General features: G+C 35.7%; 1 protein-coding gene across 3 annotated transcripts in view; it reads right to left on the minus strand.

Annotated features, from left to right (window-relative positions):
• RPS6KA3 (ribosomal protein S6 kinase A3) overlaps positions 1–19,900 on the minus strand; it is a 70,031-nt gene that overhangs the window by 24,652 nt on the left and 25,479 nt on the right. For all 3 annotated transcript variants that reach the window (XM_042866980.1, XM_042866979.1, XM_042866978.1), the window contains 7 exons: positions 10,603–10,716; positions 9,052–9,133; positions 7,207–7,287; positions 5,240–5,319; positions 4,163–4,269; positions 2,276–2,313; positions 1,754–1,896 (listed from right to left, as the gene is read on the minus strand). In XM_042866980.1, the coding sequence (XP_042722914.1) occupies positions 1,754–1,896; positions 2,276–2,313; positions 4,163–4,269; positions 5,240–5,319; positions 7,207–7,287; positions 9,052–9,133; positions 10,603–10,716 (645 nt within the window). The remainder of the gene's footprint in view (positions 1–1,753; positions 1,897–2,275; positions 2,314–4,162; positions 4,270–5,239; positions 5,320–7,206; positions 7,288–9,051; positions 9,134–10,602; positions 10,717–19,900) is intronic.

The following is a 19,900-nucleotide window of genomic DNA, read 5'->3' on the forward strand; positions in this document are numbered from 1 at the left end:
TCTCATTTGTTACAAGTATACTCATTTGTTACAGCTCAACAGGTATTACTTGTTCCACTCCAACCCCTCCTCACTTAACACCACCACAGTCCAATGCCTACAGCCCAACAGTACTTTAAGTCAATATTTGCCTTCTGTAGTTACCATTTGTTATTTCTTTCAGCAGGGAGAGTACCTCTACAAATCTATAATGCTTCCGAAGGCTTTAAATGAACATTTTCAGATTTCTGGCATCCAAGAAAATATCCAGTTTTAAGAACGTATTAAAAGTTACTGTTCAGTGATGGTTTACACAGTTTACACACACTTCATGCCCTACAGCAGGAGACAGGGTGAAAAATTCTTTATTCCCTTCCTAGTCTCCATTTCTATGCTATAACTTCTGCTCAGTCTAGATACTGTGTATTCATATTACACCACCGACACCTTGATTCTTCAACGCAGATTTGAATTAAGAGTGGATAGATACAGATTGCCTATGAAAATTAGCACACGAACTAGAGACACACAAAAAAATAAGCCTCAGAAAATAGTACTGCATTCTGTGCAATAATTTAGAGGGTCTGCTCTCTAAGGACATAATTTCATATTTAAATTTGAAGCCAAGGTGTTTAAAAATGCAGTGCATTTAGAATGAAAACTACAGCAGTCATGTCTAACATATTTCAGCAATTTTCAACATTAACATGTGCTTCATTAGCACAAAACTGTATTTTTCAGCTGTATTAAATAAAGCTGAAGTTTAACTATATCTGTGTTATCATCAACCAGAAATATTTTGCTACTACTTTGTAATTTTCCTCTAACTGACTGCATGCTCAAAGCCTACAGTAATGATTAAAAGCATTCTTAATGATAAAATGAGCAGTTTTGCGAGTGCGTGTCTGTGCCTGTCTGCCTTGAGAGAGTTGAGTCATCAGGTGCTACTTTTACATAGTCAGTTTTCAGATCACAACAGCATTCTAGATGATTAAAATGTGATATGACGACATTTTCAGACACGAAAGTCCTCCTTGTGCTACAAAGCATACATACTGTACATTTGTAGATGTACTACAGAAGCAGTAAAAAAAAATCCTTTAAAAACAATTGTTTTTAACTTCACAGCAAAAAAGCACACAAATTCTATATGTTAATGGCCATTAAGCATTCCTAAAATAATATGTTTTTTTTCTCCAAAGCCGTATTTGATACACATTTCCTCCTGAGCCCACAATTCAACAGACATTAGCTCCTTGCAGAAACACTGTAAGGTTGGTCCTCCTGAGCATCCCTATCAGCTCAGCATCATTTACATTTAGCTTTGCTATGCACAAACAACAGCTGCCATTATCATAACAAGTTGTAGTTACACTGGAGACTTTTCAGGATTCGCTCAGTTTTGTTTGTTTGTTTGTTTTTTCCCCTCTTGTGAATAAATCTATATTTAAGATTTGGATCTAAATGTCTTACTCAACTTGGAAGACAGTATTTTCCTGTATATTTTAGTACTCCTGCTAGTCTCCATAATATTCAAACCACAATAGATGCATTTCAATTCAACAATAACAAAAGGACGGCATATTGTCGGTGTTAAAACGAGACCTAGTCCACAATCTAGATCCAAATGTTAATCTATTGTTATTAATTTCCAAGTACTTCAAAATTTTCAGGTAGTTACAACTCATTTAAAGGTCACCCTACACACTTAAATATTTATTTCAACAAACCTTATAAAGCAGCATTGTTACTATGGCATTTACCAGAAACCTACCATTAAAACACCAAAAGACCACCAGTCTGCACTCTGTGTATGACCTCGTCGATTAACAACCTCAGGTGCCATATATTCTACTGTCCCACAGAAAGAGTAGGCTTTTTTTTCATGATCAATCGATTCCTTACTTAAGCCAAAATCTGGAAGAAAATACAATAGTTCAGAATGTCTTTACTTACTTTGAATCAGTAACGGGTGATACCCTTACCACAATGTGAAACGTGATGCTTTTATTAGTCATAAATATACATGCCTAAATATACATACAGGAATTAGAAATTCCTCTGCCCACAAGCCTCACCCCCAAACCATTATTATAGAGCCATAATATCAGACATATTTCCAAAACAATATAATGAATATTTTATCTAATCCAAATTAATTACGCTATCTGCTCCACAGCAAAAGCACCTACTGGTTAAAACAGCTGATTTCACTGCATTGCTCTAAAAAAAGGAGGGAGATTCAAAGACTATTACGAATAGAAAAATCCACGTGTTGCAATTGCCTTTTGTTCACCTGTTAATTTAATATGTCCTTCCTCATCAAGCAGGATGCTAAAAGAAAAAAAAACAAAAAACAATCTTAACTATTGCTTCAAACAACATATTGACATCTGAGAAGTGACAGATCAGCTCAAAGACACACAGAAGCAAACACATGAAAATGCATCATTAGGAGGAGATACCTTGAAAGTACACATTTTCTTATCCTTCAACTCTTTCTCACTAAAGATTATGAAACTGATTCAGTATATCAGATTTTTATTCATCTATTTCATTAAATTCAGCATGGAATGTAATAAGTTAGCTTGAATTTTCAGTTTTGGCCACCTGTACCATATGTATTTAATTTAATTAGATGTGGTAATGAGAGACATATTTCTGTTACTCCTAAACTGAGCAAGAACTGTTATGCTCCTGTATGTATGCAAAACGTGCATTAATTTGTAATTATGGTTTCAAAGAACGTTCACAACTTTAAATAACATTAATAAATATTCACATTGTACCAAAGGACCTATATCCATTAGGCCCCACAGTTAAGAGCCTGTTTATTACAATCACAAAAATAAGGGGCCACACACGGGAGACTCCAACTCCCCTTAACAACCACTGCATTTAACTGCAATGAGAGACAAACTAGATATACGACACCCTTTTCCTCCTTCCACTTTCCGTAGTGGCAAATTGCCTGACAGTACAGTGTGTGAGTTATTGCCATCACTTCCAATTTCAACTTCTGAAAAGATTTTTGCATGCCTAAAATGAAAAGATGAAAAGATTTTGCTGTTTGAGGCAGCAGTTACTTTGGCTTTTTATACCTATGATTTCATTTTTTTTCCCCCTTGAAACTAATTGTCAGCAAATTTCTGATTTGAGAATGAATCCTCCTTCTTCTCTTCAAATAAGACATAACATTTTAAAATTTGTGTTCTATTTCTAGAAGATGCACAAAAGAACAGGTTATAGTAATGCAAGTCCTATGTAGCATTACAGAATTTGTCTGTTTGTTACTCATTTTCTGCTAATACTTGGCATGAGACAACAGACTTTTTATGTGGTTCTCCACATAGCCATAACAGAGATGTGGTATCATCAAGGACAACAGACTTTCAGATGTCCTGGCAATGAGGTATGTTAACAACCTTATCAAGCACAACAGACGCTTGATAACAGATGCTGCATTTTCATGTAGACTCCTTTCCAAATACGAATCAGTACTACAGCACACATTAAGATGTTTGCATTTTTATCTGAAATGTTTTAAAATTTTACAGATGATGTCCCTGGCATTTCCTTCTTTACATCTTCAAACACTGAAAAAGTTATGGAAGACAAAGAACAGGAGACAGGACTCAATCCTTCAAATGAGACAGATACAACTAAGTTATTGAAGGGCAACACTACACTGGAGTTTTTAGTTCCAAGCTTAATTTAAATTTTCAGTGTAATTTCTTGATTACCAACAGACTACATAAGCACTTAACATACTATTTTCATCTTTTAAATTTAAACTCCATTCTGCTCTTATTCTTGTATATTTTAAAAATCAGCTTTAGAAAAAAATGCTTATTTTTAAGCCTTCAAGCGCAATTCATTGGCAACAAAAAAAATTGTTAAAATTGTCTCATTCACTGTAGAGGCACACACCTTTCAGTATACTTTGTACTTACAGCAACATATAGTCCTTGGCATATCACTCAAACTAGACTCCTTTTTGATTACACATGAAATCCAACTTTTTTAATTAAAGAACTGTACAAATTTCCCCCATCTTCACTCCTGTACAGTTTGTGTAATAAATATATAAAATTAACATTTAACAGCTGGAAAGAGAAGTGCAGTAGTTGAAGTGCTGTACAAATCAAATTAGCGTGCTTCACTTGCTGCACCGGATTCTTACTTTTCTGGTTTCAGGTCCCGGTATATTATTCCAAGGCTATGGAGATGGTCTAAAGCAAGCGCTAATTCCGCTAGGTAAAATTTAACATCATCTTCTGTGAACATCACCTGCAAAAAGCAGAACAATTATTTTCACGTGCAAAATCTCTAAAATTTACATTAGCACCAAGTAAATAATCCAGATTGATTGTAGATGACCTGCTGTTGCAGAACAGCTCTTCATAATACTCCCTCCCCTTCTTTTTTGAAAAACAACTAGCAGTTCAATGTTTGGTTATACAAAACCTAGCATTTTATCACTAATACTGTTTCACAGTACATACTTCTGAAGACAGTACTACATTATATTGTCTGCAAAACAGGTTATTTACTCCTGATTGGTCAAGAGAACAAAGATGCATGGTAGGAAAACTGAAAAATGGAAACATTTAAAGAATGAGACTACCTCTTCACTGGACATGAACATTTTGTTTCCAGACAAAGAGATTAAAATTCAAATGCCTGAATTTCTCCAAGACTATCAAAAAGAACTTAGAACGATGAACAAAAACTGAACTAAGAAAACAATCTTTGTAAGAATTAAAATAATATTCACTTCTGTAAATTTAAAGAAAAGATTTAAGCTCAAAGCTTGTACAAAAAGTGCTTGCTGATGTTATCTCTACAAAAAAAAAAAAAAATCCAATATTTAATACAGCCATATTCAGGAAGAGAAACCTCTACAAGAAGCTGAAAGTTTCTGAAAGTCCAGGCTTAATATAAATTCATGTTCTTTCTGACACGTCAAACTGTGGTAGCAATAGGAGAAGAAAATCTAAGCAAGGTGTAAAAAGCAATACAGAGAGATTACAGTTACTGGAGGAAAAAAAAAAAAGGCTTAGACAACGTAAATTACCAACTGCATTCTTATGAAATTACTACTTGTGAGGAAAAAAACAGAACAAAAACATAACTGGTTAAAAATATACTTACAGTTTTGTTCAATGAAAGTTGGCTTACAAAGAGTAAAACCACCCTAATATAGGCAATTTATAGTAAAGTTTTATTAATACATGATTTTCAAATAAAGAAAGCTTACCTCTTTGGATAAACGTGTAAACAAATCTCCTCCCCTGAGAAAATCCAAAATAAGATATAGCTTCCCTTCTGTTTGAAAAGCTGAAAAGACCAATTAAAAGCATTAAACATTATCTAAGTCTACCCATGGTTAGAAGAATAACACTCAATAATTCACCCTGATTTTCTTTATTTTTCTTAATCTTTTACCTTCTTTTTAATTTACAAAGAATTACTCTTCTTTTTCCCTTGAGGGAAAATTTTTTTTAAATTATTAAATTCTTCCCCATCACGAACAAAGCAACTTTCCTGCCATGTAAATGGAAAGCATATCATCAACATAATGTCCAAAAAATAATTAAAAAAAAAAAAACAACCTGCATTTTGGTACTGCAGCGTTTGAAAGTAAAAAAGTCCACACTCAGAAAAGCAAATTAGTAGCAAAAGTATGTATTCTAAAACTTCAGGAAACTCAGCTAAGTGGGGAGATGTAGTCTAGTTTGCAGAATAGTAGATGGTGAAAGCCAATGTTAGAGTGATAACCAGCCAAGATTTGAAGAGTAGGAAAAGAAATAGATCCTAAAAGGAAAAATATGAATTGAACACTAGAAAATTAACTATTTGTCAATGTTATCCTCTTTTCAGTTTACTTTCTGCAAGATATTTTGAGAGAATTATTTTCCTTTCAACATGCATACATTTTTATGCATGCCCATGCAATTAAAATTAAACCAATTTTCATAGAACAGAATCACAGAATCCTTAGAGTTGGACTAGATGACCTTTAAATGTTCCTTCCAACTCCCTTGCAATGAACAGGGACATGCACAGCTAGATCAGGTCGCCCAGGGCTTGATCCAGCCTCGCCTTTAAAGTCCCCTGGGATGGGGCATCAACCACTTCTCCAGCACCTCACCACCTTCACTGTAAGAGACTTTCTCTTTATGTTCAGTCTATATCTATCCTCTTTAAACTTGAAACCATTTCCCTTGTTCTATCACCACAGACCCTGCTAAAGAGTCCTTCCCCTTCTTTTCTGTAGCTCTTTTAGATACTGAAAGGCTGCTATCAGGTCTCTCCGAAGCATTCTCCAGGCTAAACAGCCCCAGCTCTCTCAGCTTGTCATCATAGGAGAGGTGTTCTATCCCTTGGATCATTTTTGAGGCCCTTCTCTGGACATGCAACAATAGTTCCATGCTTTTCCTGTATTAAGGACTTCACATCTGCACACAGTACTCTAAGTGAGGCCCTACCAGAACAGAGTAGAAGGGCAGGATCACCTCCCTCACCCCACTTATTTTGATGCAGTCCCAAGATACAGTTGGCTTCCTGGGTTGCAAGGGCACACTGCTGACTCATGCCCAGCTTGACATCCACCAGTACCACCAGATCTTTTTTGGCAGGACTGCACTCAATCCTTTCATCCTCCAGCTTTACTGGTAGTGATGCTTGTCTTGACCCAGGTGCAACTTTGTTGAACTTCATGAAATTCACCTGGGCCCACTGCTCAAGCCCATCTAGGACCCTCTGGATGGCACCCCATTCCTCCGCTGTGTCAACCACACCTCACTTCTTGGTGTCATCAGCACCAAGATGACACCAACATCCACACAACCCCACTGTCAATAACATGGATGAAGATATTAATTTTAATGAATCTTTGAAGTGATGCCATTGCATATTTTCTAAAGAGCAAGGCAGGAATAAGAAATCAATTAAACAGTGAATGGCATAGAAAAAATGTAAATAGATAACTGTCCTTTTTAATAAAGCAGAGGGCTACAGATGCTCAACCCTCCACAGAAAGATTTAAGACTGTGCATGAAGTTAACTTGCAGTGTGTGAGAATTACTACACAGCAAGCCTTTGCATGACCAAGATTTAGATATCATATTTTTTGCGTCATTCTTCGAACTGCAGTTAATGTTAGGTAGCACCTTGACAAGCACTCATTTGTAAGACAGAGATGTACTTTTTCCTCAAACTCACCGTAATGTAACTTGACAATAAAAGGATGGTTAACTTCTACTAAGATATCACGTTCCATTTTTGTCCGAACTCGATCTCGAACTACAATAGAACATAAGCAAGATTAAGAAAACTGAATTTACATTGTGAGTTAGCATTTCTCATGCATTTCCTGATAAGCTTAAAATCACACAGAACGGTATTACAAATACTATTAATAAAGTAGGTCACGGTTTGAGCTTTTGTTCAGAACAACAATATAATAAAATAGACTTGAAAGAACTATGGAATCTTGGGCAATTCAAGTAATACAGTGTGTTATTTAAAATTACAACACGAGATCTCAAAAGAAGCTCCAATTATAGAAAAACAGTATTGTTTCCAATTAGTTTTATATTAAGATTTTAGTAGTACCCTTCATTTGCTTGAAACTCTGCTCTTAAAATATGAAACAAATTGTGCTCAAAAGCATCTGAAAATTCAGATACAAAGTATGAAAAGTGTGATATCCTGTTAATGTCACCTTTCTGCTCAAGACTTTTGCACCCTCGAGTGCTTAGTGCCCTGAAGTGTCTATTTTTCCAAATACCAGCTTCAGTATTTCTGTTCCCCATGCTCAGGCAAAACTGGAGCCACAGTTTGTACTGTACTTTTCATACGTAAGATTAAGCCACCATTAAGAAGCGATGGAGACAGGCTATCAAACATCTGAAAAAAAGCAGCTGTTAAATTATCTTTGACTCTAATTCTATGATATTAACAGTCCTGGGAATAAAAGGCTATTGAAGATATCAAGGGATTTTAAATGAGTGGAAATGAATTTCAGAAAAATGGGAAGTAAATAACGAGAATAACACGTGCCACAAAGCAGAGTAAACAGAATATAAGGAACGGTTGAAATAGCACTCACACCCTCGCTAACAGGTTTAAAAGATTTTAAGTATGAGATCTGAAATAGATATTTGGCAGTAGAACTTAAGCAGAAAAAAATTCACATTCAACATTTTAATGGAGGTTCAACACAAGTGTGAAGCTTCTGTTTACAAGTCATTCCATGAATACTTTCCAATTAAAAAAATGATAAAACTGCAGATCAGGTTTATATCAGTAACAGAGATGTTTCATATGTTGTCAGAGCTATTTCAAAATTATCATTTCAATTCCATTGCAGTCGTGACTTAGAACTATAAATAGACTGAAATATTAACAATGACATAAAACAATAAATAGACATTCAGGTTAAGGGATTAGTGCAAGAGATTACTTTCATTTTCATTAACAAAGGACTCATTTTAGAATTCATTTTTGCTCATTTAACTTAAGTTTTCATCAAATATCTATATCTAAGAGCAAGTGCCAAAGTTTTGGGGAAAGGTACCATAAACTTCTGAAATTTATAGAAATAATATAGACTTGAACTCCAGAGTTTAGAGCTTTTAAAATAAAACATCTGGCACAATGCACTTTTAAATATCATAACATAAATACAAATGAGCAAAGAGTATTAACTGTTATCTTCTGTGATACACAGCAAATGAAATAAGGAAGGACACTATGTTTCAGATAACAGCTCAGGATCAAGTCAGGCAGCAGAAGAAACAGCTGCTCTTTCAAGCCACCATCACCACTGACAAAGATCTAACGCTCAACACGGTAGAGAACCAAACCTACTTCCTTCTCTAATTCTACCAATATCACACTGTTTACAAAGTCCTTATGGCTTTAAAATGTTAATCGCTATATCCTGCTATTTGCTGCTTAACAGAAGTTGCGCTAAGATATATACACCGTGTACTCTTGCCTGTAAAGATTTCTCTATAACAATGCCTATGATTTGCTTATCTCTTTGCTCCAAACAGTGCTTACCTTTCAAAGTGGCCTTTTTCAATACCTTCATTGCATAAAGCTGCCTAGCATCTGACCCTGAGATTTTTTTGACAAGAAATACCTGCATAGAGAATTAAAAAGAATTCTTAAAAGAAAACAAAGGAAAATCAGATGAATATGATTTGCTATGAAATTTGAGTAAATAGTATTCCAATGAAACTCAAATTTGTTACTCCCTCTTAATTCTATTAACTCCATCTTTCTTTGACAGTTCTCTTTAGATCCTGCTGAACACAAAAACGTTTCCTTGCATTTTTACGTACTGTTGTTTCACTTCATAACCTAAAAGGTTCCAAGTAAACAGAATCAGTTTGTCAGACTGCTTAACTTAATTCATCTCAGTGAGTAAAAGGGATGCATTTGGATTTTCTTAGAAGACAAATCTGAAACACTAAATTCAACTTTATGATCAAACAAAACTTCCTGATATTTATCTTTAAGTAGCTAAGTTTTAATAATATAAGATGGTAAAGCAAATGAGCAGATGAAAAAGTTGTCTGATATAAAAATAGGTGCGTACAAAGATTGATCCAGAAAATTATGTAAATCAAAGTTTAACAAAAATGTTCGTTTTAACACATCAAATAGTGAGAACCAACCTTGTGTCAAAGCATAGCTGTTATGACATGCTTTGGTTGAGTTCCACACATATCAATAAAGTATAATTAACCTCAATACTTAGGTGCTCACTGGACTAGATGACCTTAGAGGCCTTTTCCAACCTTCATGACTCTATGATTCTATGACTCTTTTTCAGTGTAAAAGGCTGCCTTAAGTGGGATATATGCATTTTTTTAATGTCCCTAATAAAAGATGTGAAGACAATTTTCAAATTCAGAAATGAGAACGGAAAAAGTATCTGCCACAGGTTGTCTGGTTATTTCTAAAAAAAGAAAGCACAGAGACATGTAATAGTAAATGAGAATATTAAACATGCTACATGAGTTTAGATTAATCTCACTTTCTGTATCCAATTTGCTCTTGTGCTAACATTCCTTGAAAAGCATACAAATTAGCTTTTAGAAACTGAAGGAGTAGTAATGTCATCTTCCCAAGCTTTTATAAATAGTATTTGGGGTTTTGTAATAATTAATCTTTTTTTTTGCATAAATACTAAAAAATCGAGATGACATACATTTTTATGATGTTACAAGTCAGTCAGATAACTGGAATTACTACTCCAATAACATGTCTAAGAGTACCTACTTTCCACTAAAATAAAGCTGACTATTCTACTTTTTCCTAACATCTAAGAGAAGTTTAATGCTATATATTAGAACTTATTATTATATTTAGAACTTCAATTTAGTTTGAAAATCGATTAAAAGGCTCTGTTGTCTTATAGAGCATATTCCACTCTCTCTCAATGTCACAAAAAGTTACTGTTTCATTTTTAAGCTAGATTTAGACAACTAAAGGTACGGACCATGTACACCTATTGAGTTCTTGGCACAGACAACACTCACTGAAGTGCCAGAAATGTTGAGTCTATAACAGAATACTTGACTTCATAGGAGTCAGATTACCAACCTTTCCAAAGGATCCTTGTCCAAGCACTTTCAGAAGTTCAAATTGTGAAGGGTCTGCTTTCTCATGTCCTTCCTTTACATGATGAGTTATTGCAATTTCTTTGATTTCTTCTTCCTAACAGAGGAAAAGGGGGGAATAAGTTAAGTTTACTTTACTGGTGCAACTTCCTAAAATGTTTAGAATTTCACAATACACTGAAAAATAACAGTGCCACCAAGCATATAACCAACTACATGCTTCCAAATGTAAGCAAAACATTGAGCAATACTACTGCCATAATTAAGACATTAACAGATAAAAGCTGTATTACAAAAGGCACTACTAGTTTAGTGATTATGTGGCTTAAACTTCCAGAGATGCATCAGAGCATAAACAATAACAGAGCCAACAAGAACAAGTCAGTGGTTCCCAAGCTTTTGTGCTGAGGCCATGTTGTTTGGTTCACAGCCTCCATTTCAAATTCACAATCCAGGAGTGGAAATCAATCTTCCTAATAATTTAGTTTTCTTAAGGCACACCTAGTTATACATCAAGTGAACCAAATCTCTTTGGAAAGGGCTATTTTTAACACTTGAATGAAGATGACTGAGTCAGTGGACCTTCTAATTATTTTCTGCTCTCCACTTAATTTTGTATTTTCTAAACAAAATTTGAAAACTCTGAAAGCAACTCTCCTTGCCCCACAAGGAAAGAACCTCAAAAGTAATCATACAAAAGAAGTAAGACACTGCACTCTCTCAGTATCATCTGAAGAACTACTTAGGCATTACATAAAACCGAGTCTAAGCAGCACTGTCTGTAAGGAAGTTTCTGTGAGTGAACAAATAAACCCAAGAACACTTTGCCTCTGTTCAGTGAGCATCTCAGATTTATTTCACTGAATCACAGAGCAGCTGAGGTTGAAAGGCAGCTCTGTTCATGTTCAAAGACCCCACTTAAGCAGAGTCACCCAGTGCCCAGAGCCCTGTTTGGGGGCTATCAGATATCTCTAAGGAAGAGACTTCATGGCCTCCTGGGCAGCCTATGCTAGTACTCTGTCAGTCACATGGTTCAAAAAAAAAAAAAAAAAAAAAAAAAGTGTTTTCTGATGATTGGTTGGATATTAGATTGAATATTTGGAAAAACCTCTTCTCAGAAAGACTGACTGCTGAGGCACTGGAACAGGCTGCCTGGAGGCAGTGGAGTCCACATCCCAGGTGATTTTCAAGAAACATGCAGATGTGGCACTGAGGCACATGGTCAGCGAGCATGGTGGTGATAGGCTGATGGTTGGACTAGGTGATCCTAGAGCTCTTTTGCAACCTTGATAATTCTATGACTAGAGGGACTCTCCAACATTCTAGCTTATGCCTAATGCCTCTTGTCCTGTCACTGGGACTGAGGAGAACCTGGCTCCACAGCTCTTCGCACTCACTCTTCAATTACATCCATTTATGAGATCCCTCCCAGAGGCTTTACTTTCTAAGGTGAACACTCTCAGCTCTCTCAACCTGTTCTCATGACAGATGCTCCAAACCCTTGAACACCTTAGTATACCGTTACAGTACTCTCTCCAGTAGCTCTGTATCACTTGTACTTGAGAGTCTAGATGTGGCACTTAACCAGAGGGGAAGAAAACTCCCTTGTATTTGCTAGCAATGCTTTCCTTAACGCAGCCCAAGGAACCATGGCCTTCTTTGCCATAACACCACATTGCTGGTGCACATTTACCCTGGTGTTCAGCATCTTCAGGTCCTTCTCTACAAAGATTTTTTTTTTCCCATCTGGTGGTTGGCACACAGTTGGTGCATGGAGTTATTCCTCCCCAAGATGCAGCTACACACCATCCACACCACAGCCTGTTTGTTAATCCAGCCCGTATTTCATGGGCAGCAGCTCGTACAAGGATCTTATAGGAAACAGTGTGTTCAATCTTACTGAAATTGAGGAGACAGTACCTACCACTCTTCTCTTCCTACCCATTTCTCTATAGATGATCAACCATGATTTCATGTTTGTGATTCTATACCTACTAATCTCAATCACCTCCTTTTCTTTCGTGTATATGGAAATGGTTTCCAGGATTAGTTGCTTCCTTGATTCCCTAGGAAATGAGGTGAAGATAGCCAGCCTGTTGTTTTTTTCCTTCTTGACCCTTTTGAAAACAGGAGCAACACATGCCTTCTTCTAGTCCTCTGGCCACAATCATTAGAAGATAATCAAGAGCAATCTCACAAGAAGGACACTCAGGTCTCCCCAGCACTCTTGCGTGCATCCACCATGGCATATGAACTTACGTGCATCCGCTTTGCTTAAATATTATCTAAACCACCTCTTTTGAACTAAGTCTAAGTCTTCCTTGCTCCAGACCTTTATTTAACCTATATACACAAAAATATAACTAACAAATTATTGAGATGAGGGAGTAGAGGCAGCATTCTAACATGGGCATCAATATTTTCATCTTTGAAGTAAGTAGGTGAAGAATCCCAGGGGAAGAACAGCACAATAGAACAGATTACCAAGTAAGTATTACTTTCAACACCTTGATAGATTTCTGCTCAACAGTTTTACCAATTAGCACCCTGCAGCCTTGAGAAAGTAAAACAGTGTCAAATCTTCCTGTTATCTACTCAGATTCACGGGCAGAAGGTGATCAGGTTGGCATATTGCTTTAAAAGCTTTACAAAAAGCAACAAGAAAGAAAGAAAGTAGGAAATATATTAACTTGCTCTCTACACACACACACAAATAATTGTCAAATACAGCAATTGTTACATAACAAGCTTCCCAGCGGTTATTTTGGGCACTCTCTTAAAAAAGAGAAATAAAAAAAAGCTTCACATTCCTCATACTAAGCAAATACTCCAAGCCTTCACAATTTCTCAGGGTTCAGACACTTCTCCATTCTTATAAGGCAGACTTAGCAGAACTGTTTTAATCAAAATGGAAAATATTCTTTTTCAGTAGCTTGTCCGCAACACAATCCTTAGAGCAAAATCTGTGATAAACAGATATCCATGGATTTGTCTCCTTCTACATAATTGCTGAACATTTGTTATTTTAAACTAAACAGTATTTTGCAAATACACAAAAGTGCAGCCTTTTATAGAAGCGAGAACTACGCAGAAGTAACGAACCCTCACTGTACCCACTATCTACCTGAATTAATATACAAGCCTTTCAAACTAGAAAAACAAGACAGCTATTTCTCAACCAGCAGCACCAACTATATTGGTTGATAGGTGCTGTCATACATTAAGCCTGAAGAGAAGCTATTTGTTCAGTCTAGTACTGAATTTTCCCTAAGCTTTATTTCTGATCGTTCCCTGACATCTGGAAAAAAAAACACCAAAACCATCCCATATGATGAACTCAAACTAAACATAACGAGGTACAGGGTGCTGAAAGCCTCTAGCCCTCCTTTCCTTCACTCCCTAACAACTTTCATATTACTACAGACAATCACCAACCAGTGATCAGGCTGCTGCAACAAAACTCTTCCAGTTATAACTGCAGCATACTGTACGTGCTTTATTTCGGTTATTTATAACCCTGGAAAGCTCCATTTTCTCATGCCTGATACTGCAGCAACATCTAAATAAAAGTTCAAAGAATTTTTTTTTCTAGCTACACAGTTCTAAAGGCTTTCTTTACACTATAAACTGTTGCACAAAAAAAAAAAAAAAAACATATGCTATGTTTGTCAACTTAAAGTGGTTGCTACTGGCTTTTGCTATTGTGAAACTAAATATAGAATGCAAGGAAGCAAACAGAAGGTAACATTACACAGTGCTTCCTTAACATTTCCTTAACAGTATAATACTGTTAAGTCAACACTGTCCTAGAAGGGAAGTCAGTAAAAAACAAGTTTGAGTATGAACTTAAAACATAACTAGTTTAGAATAACTTCCTGCATTGATATCACTTGCAGCTCAGAATTTTGCTGGTGAAGTATTACAGTATAGGAAAGTTCTTAGTAATGCACCCCACAGTTTGTCTCTATCCATAGAAATACAAACATAGGAAAGAACACCGAATGGATAATATTTCAAAGACAAATTGAATTTAAGAAAAAAAGTTAAAATAAAACAAAGAAGGATTTAGAAGCCACAGGGGTGACTCATTTTTCTCTTTAGGAATCAGGTGCAAATCAGAATAGGAAATATGCTTGTCAGAAAAAAAAAAGATACAGTATTTAGGCAAGCAGTGAAAAGCTAATTAACCATTCTTAACCTATAGAAATTATACTCTAATTATATTTTAAGTACGTATTGAACAGTAAACGCTTACTTTTTGTTCTAGCATATGAATTTCTGTGAATTTCCTTTATTAACTAGTCCCACTGTAATACACAACACTTGTATTTGTTTCTGAGATCTTATTACAGGAACGGCTACTAGATAACATATTAAAAGGAAACTGGACTTCAAACTCAAGAGGAAGTAGAAAAAGAAGTGTCTTACTAGTTAAACATTTCCCAGTTGCAATGAAAAAGCCCAGAGAAGGAAGAGAAAAAAATCATTTTGTTTATATAGATAATCTCCCATAATTTATCCTTTGTCCAAATTTTCAAGCAGGAGATCCGGAAATGGTTCTGTTCTTGAAGAAGTGACCCAAGCAAAGCTGGATGTCACAACAAGCTGCTCAGATAGCTTTATCTGCAGAGCTGGCTCTTAAAAAAAAACAAAAAAAACTCCTTCAAAAAATTGAAAGAAACTAAGCTTGTCTAGGGCTGGTCTATAATATTGTTCCTATCATTCTTACAGGTTTGTTATCTCCACTTTTCCTAAAAAAAAAAAAAAAAGTAACTCATTTCTACTCTCAGTTCTCACTGCAGATGCCTCAGAGAACAAATAAAGCCGTAGATAATGCAACAGTGGTGTGAAAGGAGAAACAAGTAAAAGAGGTTCACAAACAGAATTAAGAGCACTCACTATCTCAGAGCTCCTATGCCACTTAAACATTTAGAAAACACAATGAACACTAATTAGAATTCAAACTACTTCAAAAAAAATAAAAGCATTTAGTCCCTAAGTTTTATGTAAAAAAAAAAAAAGACAAACAATCAAGTATAATTTAAAATAATTTTAAAAAATACTTCACTATGTTCTGATGCAGAGTCATCAGCAAAGAAAAAGCTCTGAATCATCTGAATAGATGTCATAGGAATGGATTTATCCCCTTACTCATATTAGGGAGAGGAAAGCTAACAGGAGTAAGGAACATTAGCACATGGAAATACCACAGGCATCTATCCTGCTGTGTCTAAAGTTACTGGTTTCAGATTCTTGAATAAATGCATAAGGACAGTGTGAACACGGAGAGTGACAGACACTTGGCAAAAGTTCCAAAACACTGCAATGTAATCCAGAAATGTAGCAAGACAGACCTTACTCGGTAAGCTGGGTAAGAATTAGATGCAAATTTAATTTGAAAAGAACAAAGAATAAGCTCTTGTGGCACTTAAGGAACATTTACTTAGAAAAGGTATCCCTGGAAGACAGATTTCTCCTTTTCTGGGTACTCAAAATTGTGTGAACAGGAGTAGGAATATTTTAAACACAATTAGTTCTTCACTCATTGTGAAGGTAATGAGTAAGACCTGGATACACATCTATACTGGAAGTGCAAGTAAGAATTATGAACACCCTACACTAAAAGGAAAAGGCAGCAGCTATCTCAGAAATGTGAAGTTTTACAGCCATAGTACAACAGAATAGTATATTTCTATTGCCTTTACACATATGCATAGGTGACTTTTAATAGCTGCAAAGTCATTAAGTGATATCAATCTAGAGAGGCAAGAAAAATTACAGGGAAACATTTACAGCTTAAGACACCAAAAGCACTGAGGTCAAATAGAATGTGACTCAAAGCAAACTAGCCCCACCCTGAGCAGAAAGGCTGACTGCCGTGTCTCTTCTCAACTTCAGTGAAATTACACTGAAATCAAAGGAAATACAGAAAGCCAATCAAAACCAAGCCAATCCAAACACCACATCTCTAACAAAAGAGCCGCGCGTACAAAGAGACTGAGGTGAGGGGAGGGTGGGGGTTGTTAATTTCGCTGACAGTGTGGGTGTTTTAAAAATGTATTTGTTGCAGAAGAATAACAATTTTTTTTTTTTAACAATACCTAGAGCAAAGACATGTATATGCAGCATGCATATGAGGAGTGCCTATAGATAATACTTTCTGAAAGAACATTCCATTTATATTTAGCATGTTAAATCATTCAGTTTCAAAAGAAATAGCATTACGATTTCGGCTCTGATGCCTGTTATCGTAGAAAATGGGTGTTCTAGTTGATAAAAAAAAAAAATAAAGGGAATAGCAGCAGTTAAAGGCTAAAAGAAAGAAAGCTCTATTACTGTACCCCAAATTCCCCAGAATTCTATCAAACTCAGAAACACCTCCAAACGTTTTTCCTTACTAAAAAAAATTCAGATATGGATTTAGTAAATTCCACGCACGTTCCCACTGTAAGAAATACAGGATGAATTACTATATTGTATCTTGAGTTCTTTGCATCGGAAAGGGAAAATTTAAGATAACACACAACATCCGTATTTGGTTAAGAAAAGGGACAGCAGTGTCTGCAAAACATGGCTACGTGTTTGTTTGCTCTCCCAGGAAACTAATACTGCTTAGATGTAGGTGAAAATCTCCTCAGAGCTGCAGTGAATTTCAGCTGGCAGGCAGCTAAGTACTGATCAAATAAACTCCCTTCTGCATGCTTGCTGACTGTACAAAATGCATGAATACACCACCAAACCTGTAACACTTATTCAGATAATACTTATAACTGTAACATTTCTTCAGATAAACGATTTCCTAGTGAGAGGAAGTAAAAGGCCACATCCCCTTCTGTATCTATTAGAGATGGAGGTTATGAGATAACTGGCATAAAGGAGCAAGGATAAGATGTTAATCCTCACACTTACTTTAAATAAATCGTAACATCTGAATCCAGAATATTTAAGCCATGGTAAGTAACTACTGGAGAAATACATTTCAGTGCTCACACTTCTCCTTCCAACAGATCCACGATTCTCCTTTATCTGTTAGTTCTGTTCTACCCTTTTAATTTGAGTTAAGAAGGTACAATTAGAAGCATCTTCTGCGCGCAATTACTTACAGACTTTGCTATGACTTAATTTGTTGGTTAAACTAACCCTTATTTTCTTATCTCCTAGCCTTGTGCTTATACCTTTCTGAACCATGTTTTTTTTTTGTTTTGTTTTGTTTTTCCACACATTCAACTGTTCATGTCATTTGGAAGCCCTTGAATTCACACCTAGACACAATAACGATGGACTTGCTTTATGCTATATATGAAGCCACAGCTTTGCACTATTTCAAGCCAGTATCTGCCAGACTGGACCTACAGGAATTTGGATACCCAGGCCCTGTCCTCAAGGCTGTATGCAGCCGAGTGGTAAGCTGTACTGCTGTCAGGTCCCAATTGGTCATCACTTTCCAAAGTATCTGTATTCCCCCCCACCCCCTCCCCACCCTCCCAAATTGCAAAACTATTTGTTCGTAACACAGAATTCATCACTTAATTGTGTCAGTATTGGTACCTTCAATGCGCCTTCTAGGACACTATTAATACAGGAAGAACTGTTGGTGAGACTCCAAACTCTTTTCAGGAACTCTTCCATTAATGTTTTCTATTCAAAATAATACTTTAGAATTGATTACAACTCATTTTATACTATATGGTTATTTTGTATAATTTGTGGTAATTTATGCAAGTGAGAGAGCCGGTATTACCATTAGAAATGTTCATGCTTCTGGAAACACAACTTCCATACAGCAAGGATTGGAAGGAGAAAATCTTTCTGCTAGCTTCAGACACAATTAAGTCAGATTGATACTGCCAATGTTGGTGAATATCCCCTCCAACATCAGCCATGTTTTCAGATAAATGAGTCTTAAAAGAAATTTAAAATGTAAGTTACTGAATCAAAGAAAAATATTCCAAGAATATTAGAATACTATTTTTTTCCAGTAAGACAGAAAATAACTATTTCTAACATTTAAATGGCAGTTTAAAGTGCACTTGCCTGTAACAATGTTCAATTAACGTATTTGATTGCGCTTATAACTTAACTAACCAAAACAAAAAAAACAATGCTGTATAGGTTCATATTACCTTCATATTACTGACTACTCAATTTCCAAAAAAGCAAATCCAAACAGTAAAGAGCTAATGGCATCTTTTCCACTTCAAAGTTGGGCAGCAGCAAAAAGATTGCTTTTGGCAGCTCTTGCTTGTAAATATTAGTTTAAGATACAGAGATTCTTCCATCTTCCCTATGGAAGTAGCAGCTTCCTTCTTACCTCATCAATCTTTTCCAGGAAAGCTTTGCTTCTTCTGGACATAGGATTGTTTTTGAGGCATATGTATATTCAGAGGGGATGAATACACAAAAAAATGGATGTCCCAGTAAGTTACTGAACGCTGCTCAACCACTGGTGAAAGTTTCCTTTCACTACTACATTAACTTTCATTGTGCTTATCAGCATTCAGCCAACATGATGATATTTGGCAATATATTTTTCTGATTGTCACAGGCAAAATAGTGCTGAACGTCATAATTTAACACTCAGTATTTCATAAGTGGTTTCTATGATATTAAGCCTTGATTCTAAAGTTACATAAAGCTGTTTAGTAAGGACAGCAAGCTTATTGGATATCAAGTGATTTTAGAAGGATGACTCAACATTGGCCCAGCTCCCCAGCTCACATACATAACTTCCTTTTCCTCCCCTCCCTTGAGTCAGGAAGTGTCCTAGATGCACTTTCCTAACTTGTTTTGGATGTAGGATGAATTTTCATCGTTATCTGAAGAAATATGAATTACACATTTGGATGGAAAAAAATGGATCAGCAAACTGAAAACTAAAGTTTTTTTTTTTTTTTTTTTAACCTTCTGTATTAAAACTTATGGAAATCTATGCTAAATTAAAAATGGGAGAGCACCATGCTAGCTATTTTAAAAATTTCAGACATGTTCTACATACATTCACACATACTGTGTTATATTCCTACCTCTAACTTTCAAACTACTCTTAAAAAAATAAATAAAATAAATAAAAACCCTGCACGTTCAACAGCTGTTTCACAATCTCCTATCACCTCAGTGAACAACATCACTTAGATAAGCCAATGCATAAAAGCATTTCTTATACTTGTCATTAATATCGAAAACTGAAGTAACTTCACAAGTAATGGTTACTTAAATGTTCGTAAGCATATGATTGCTTGAAAAAGCTTGAAAAAGCTTGAAAAAGCTTGAAAAAGCTTGAA

This window comes from Lagopus leucura, unplaced genomic scaffold, assembly GCF_019238085.1.
Source record: "Lagopus leucura isolate 7727_CA_CO unplaced genomic scaffold, USGS_WTPT01 Super-Scaffold_100001, whole genome shotgun sequence".
In the NCBI taxonomy this organism is placed as follows: Eukaryota; Metazoa; Chordata; class Aves; order Galliformes; family Phasianidae; genus Lagopus; species Lagopus leucura.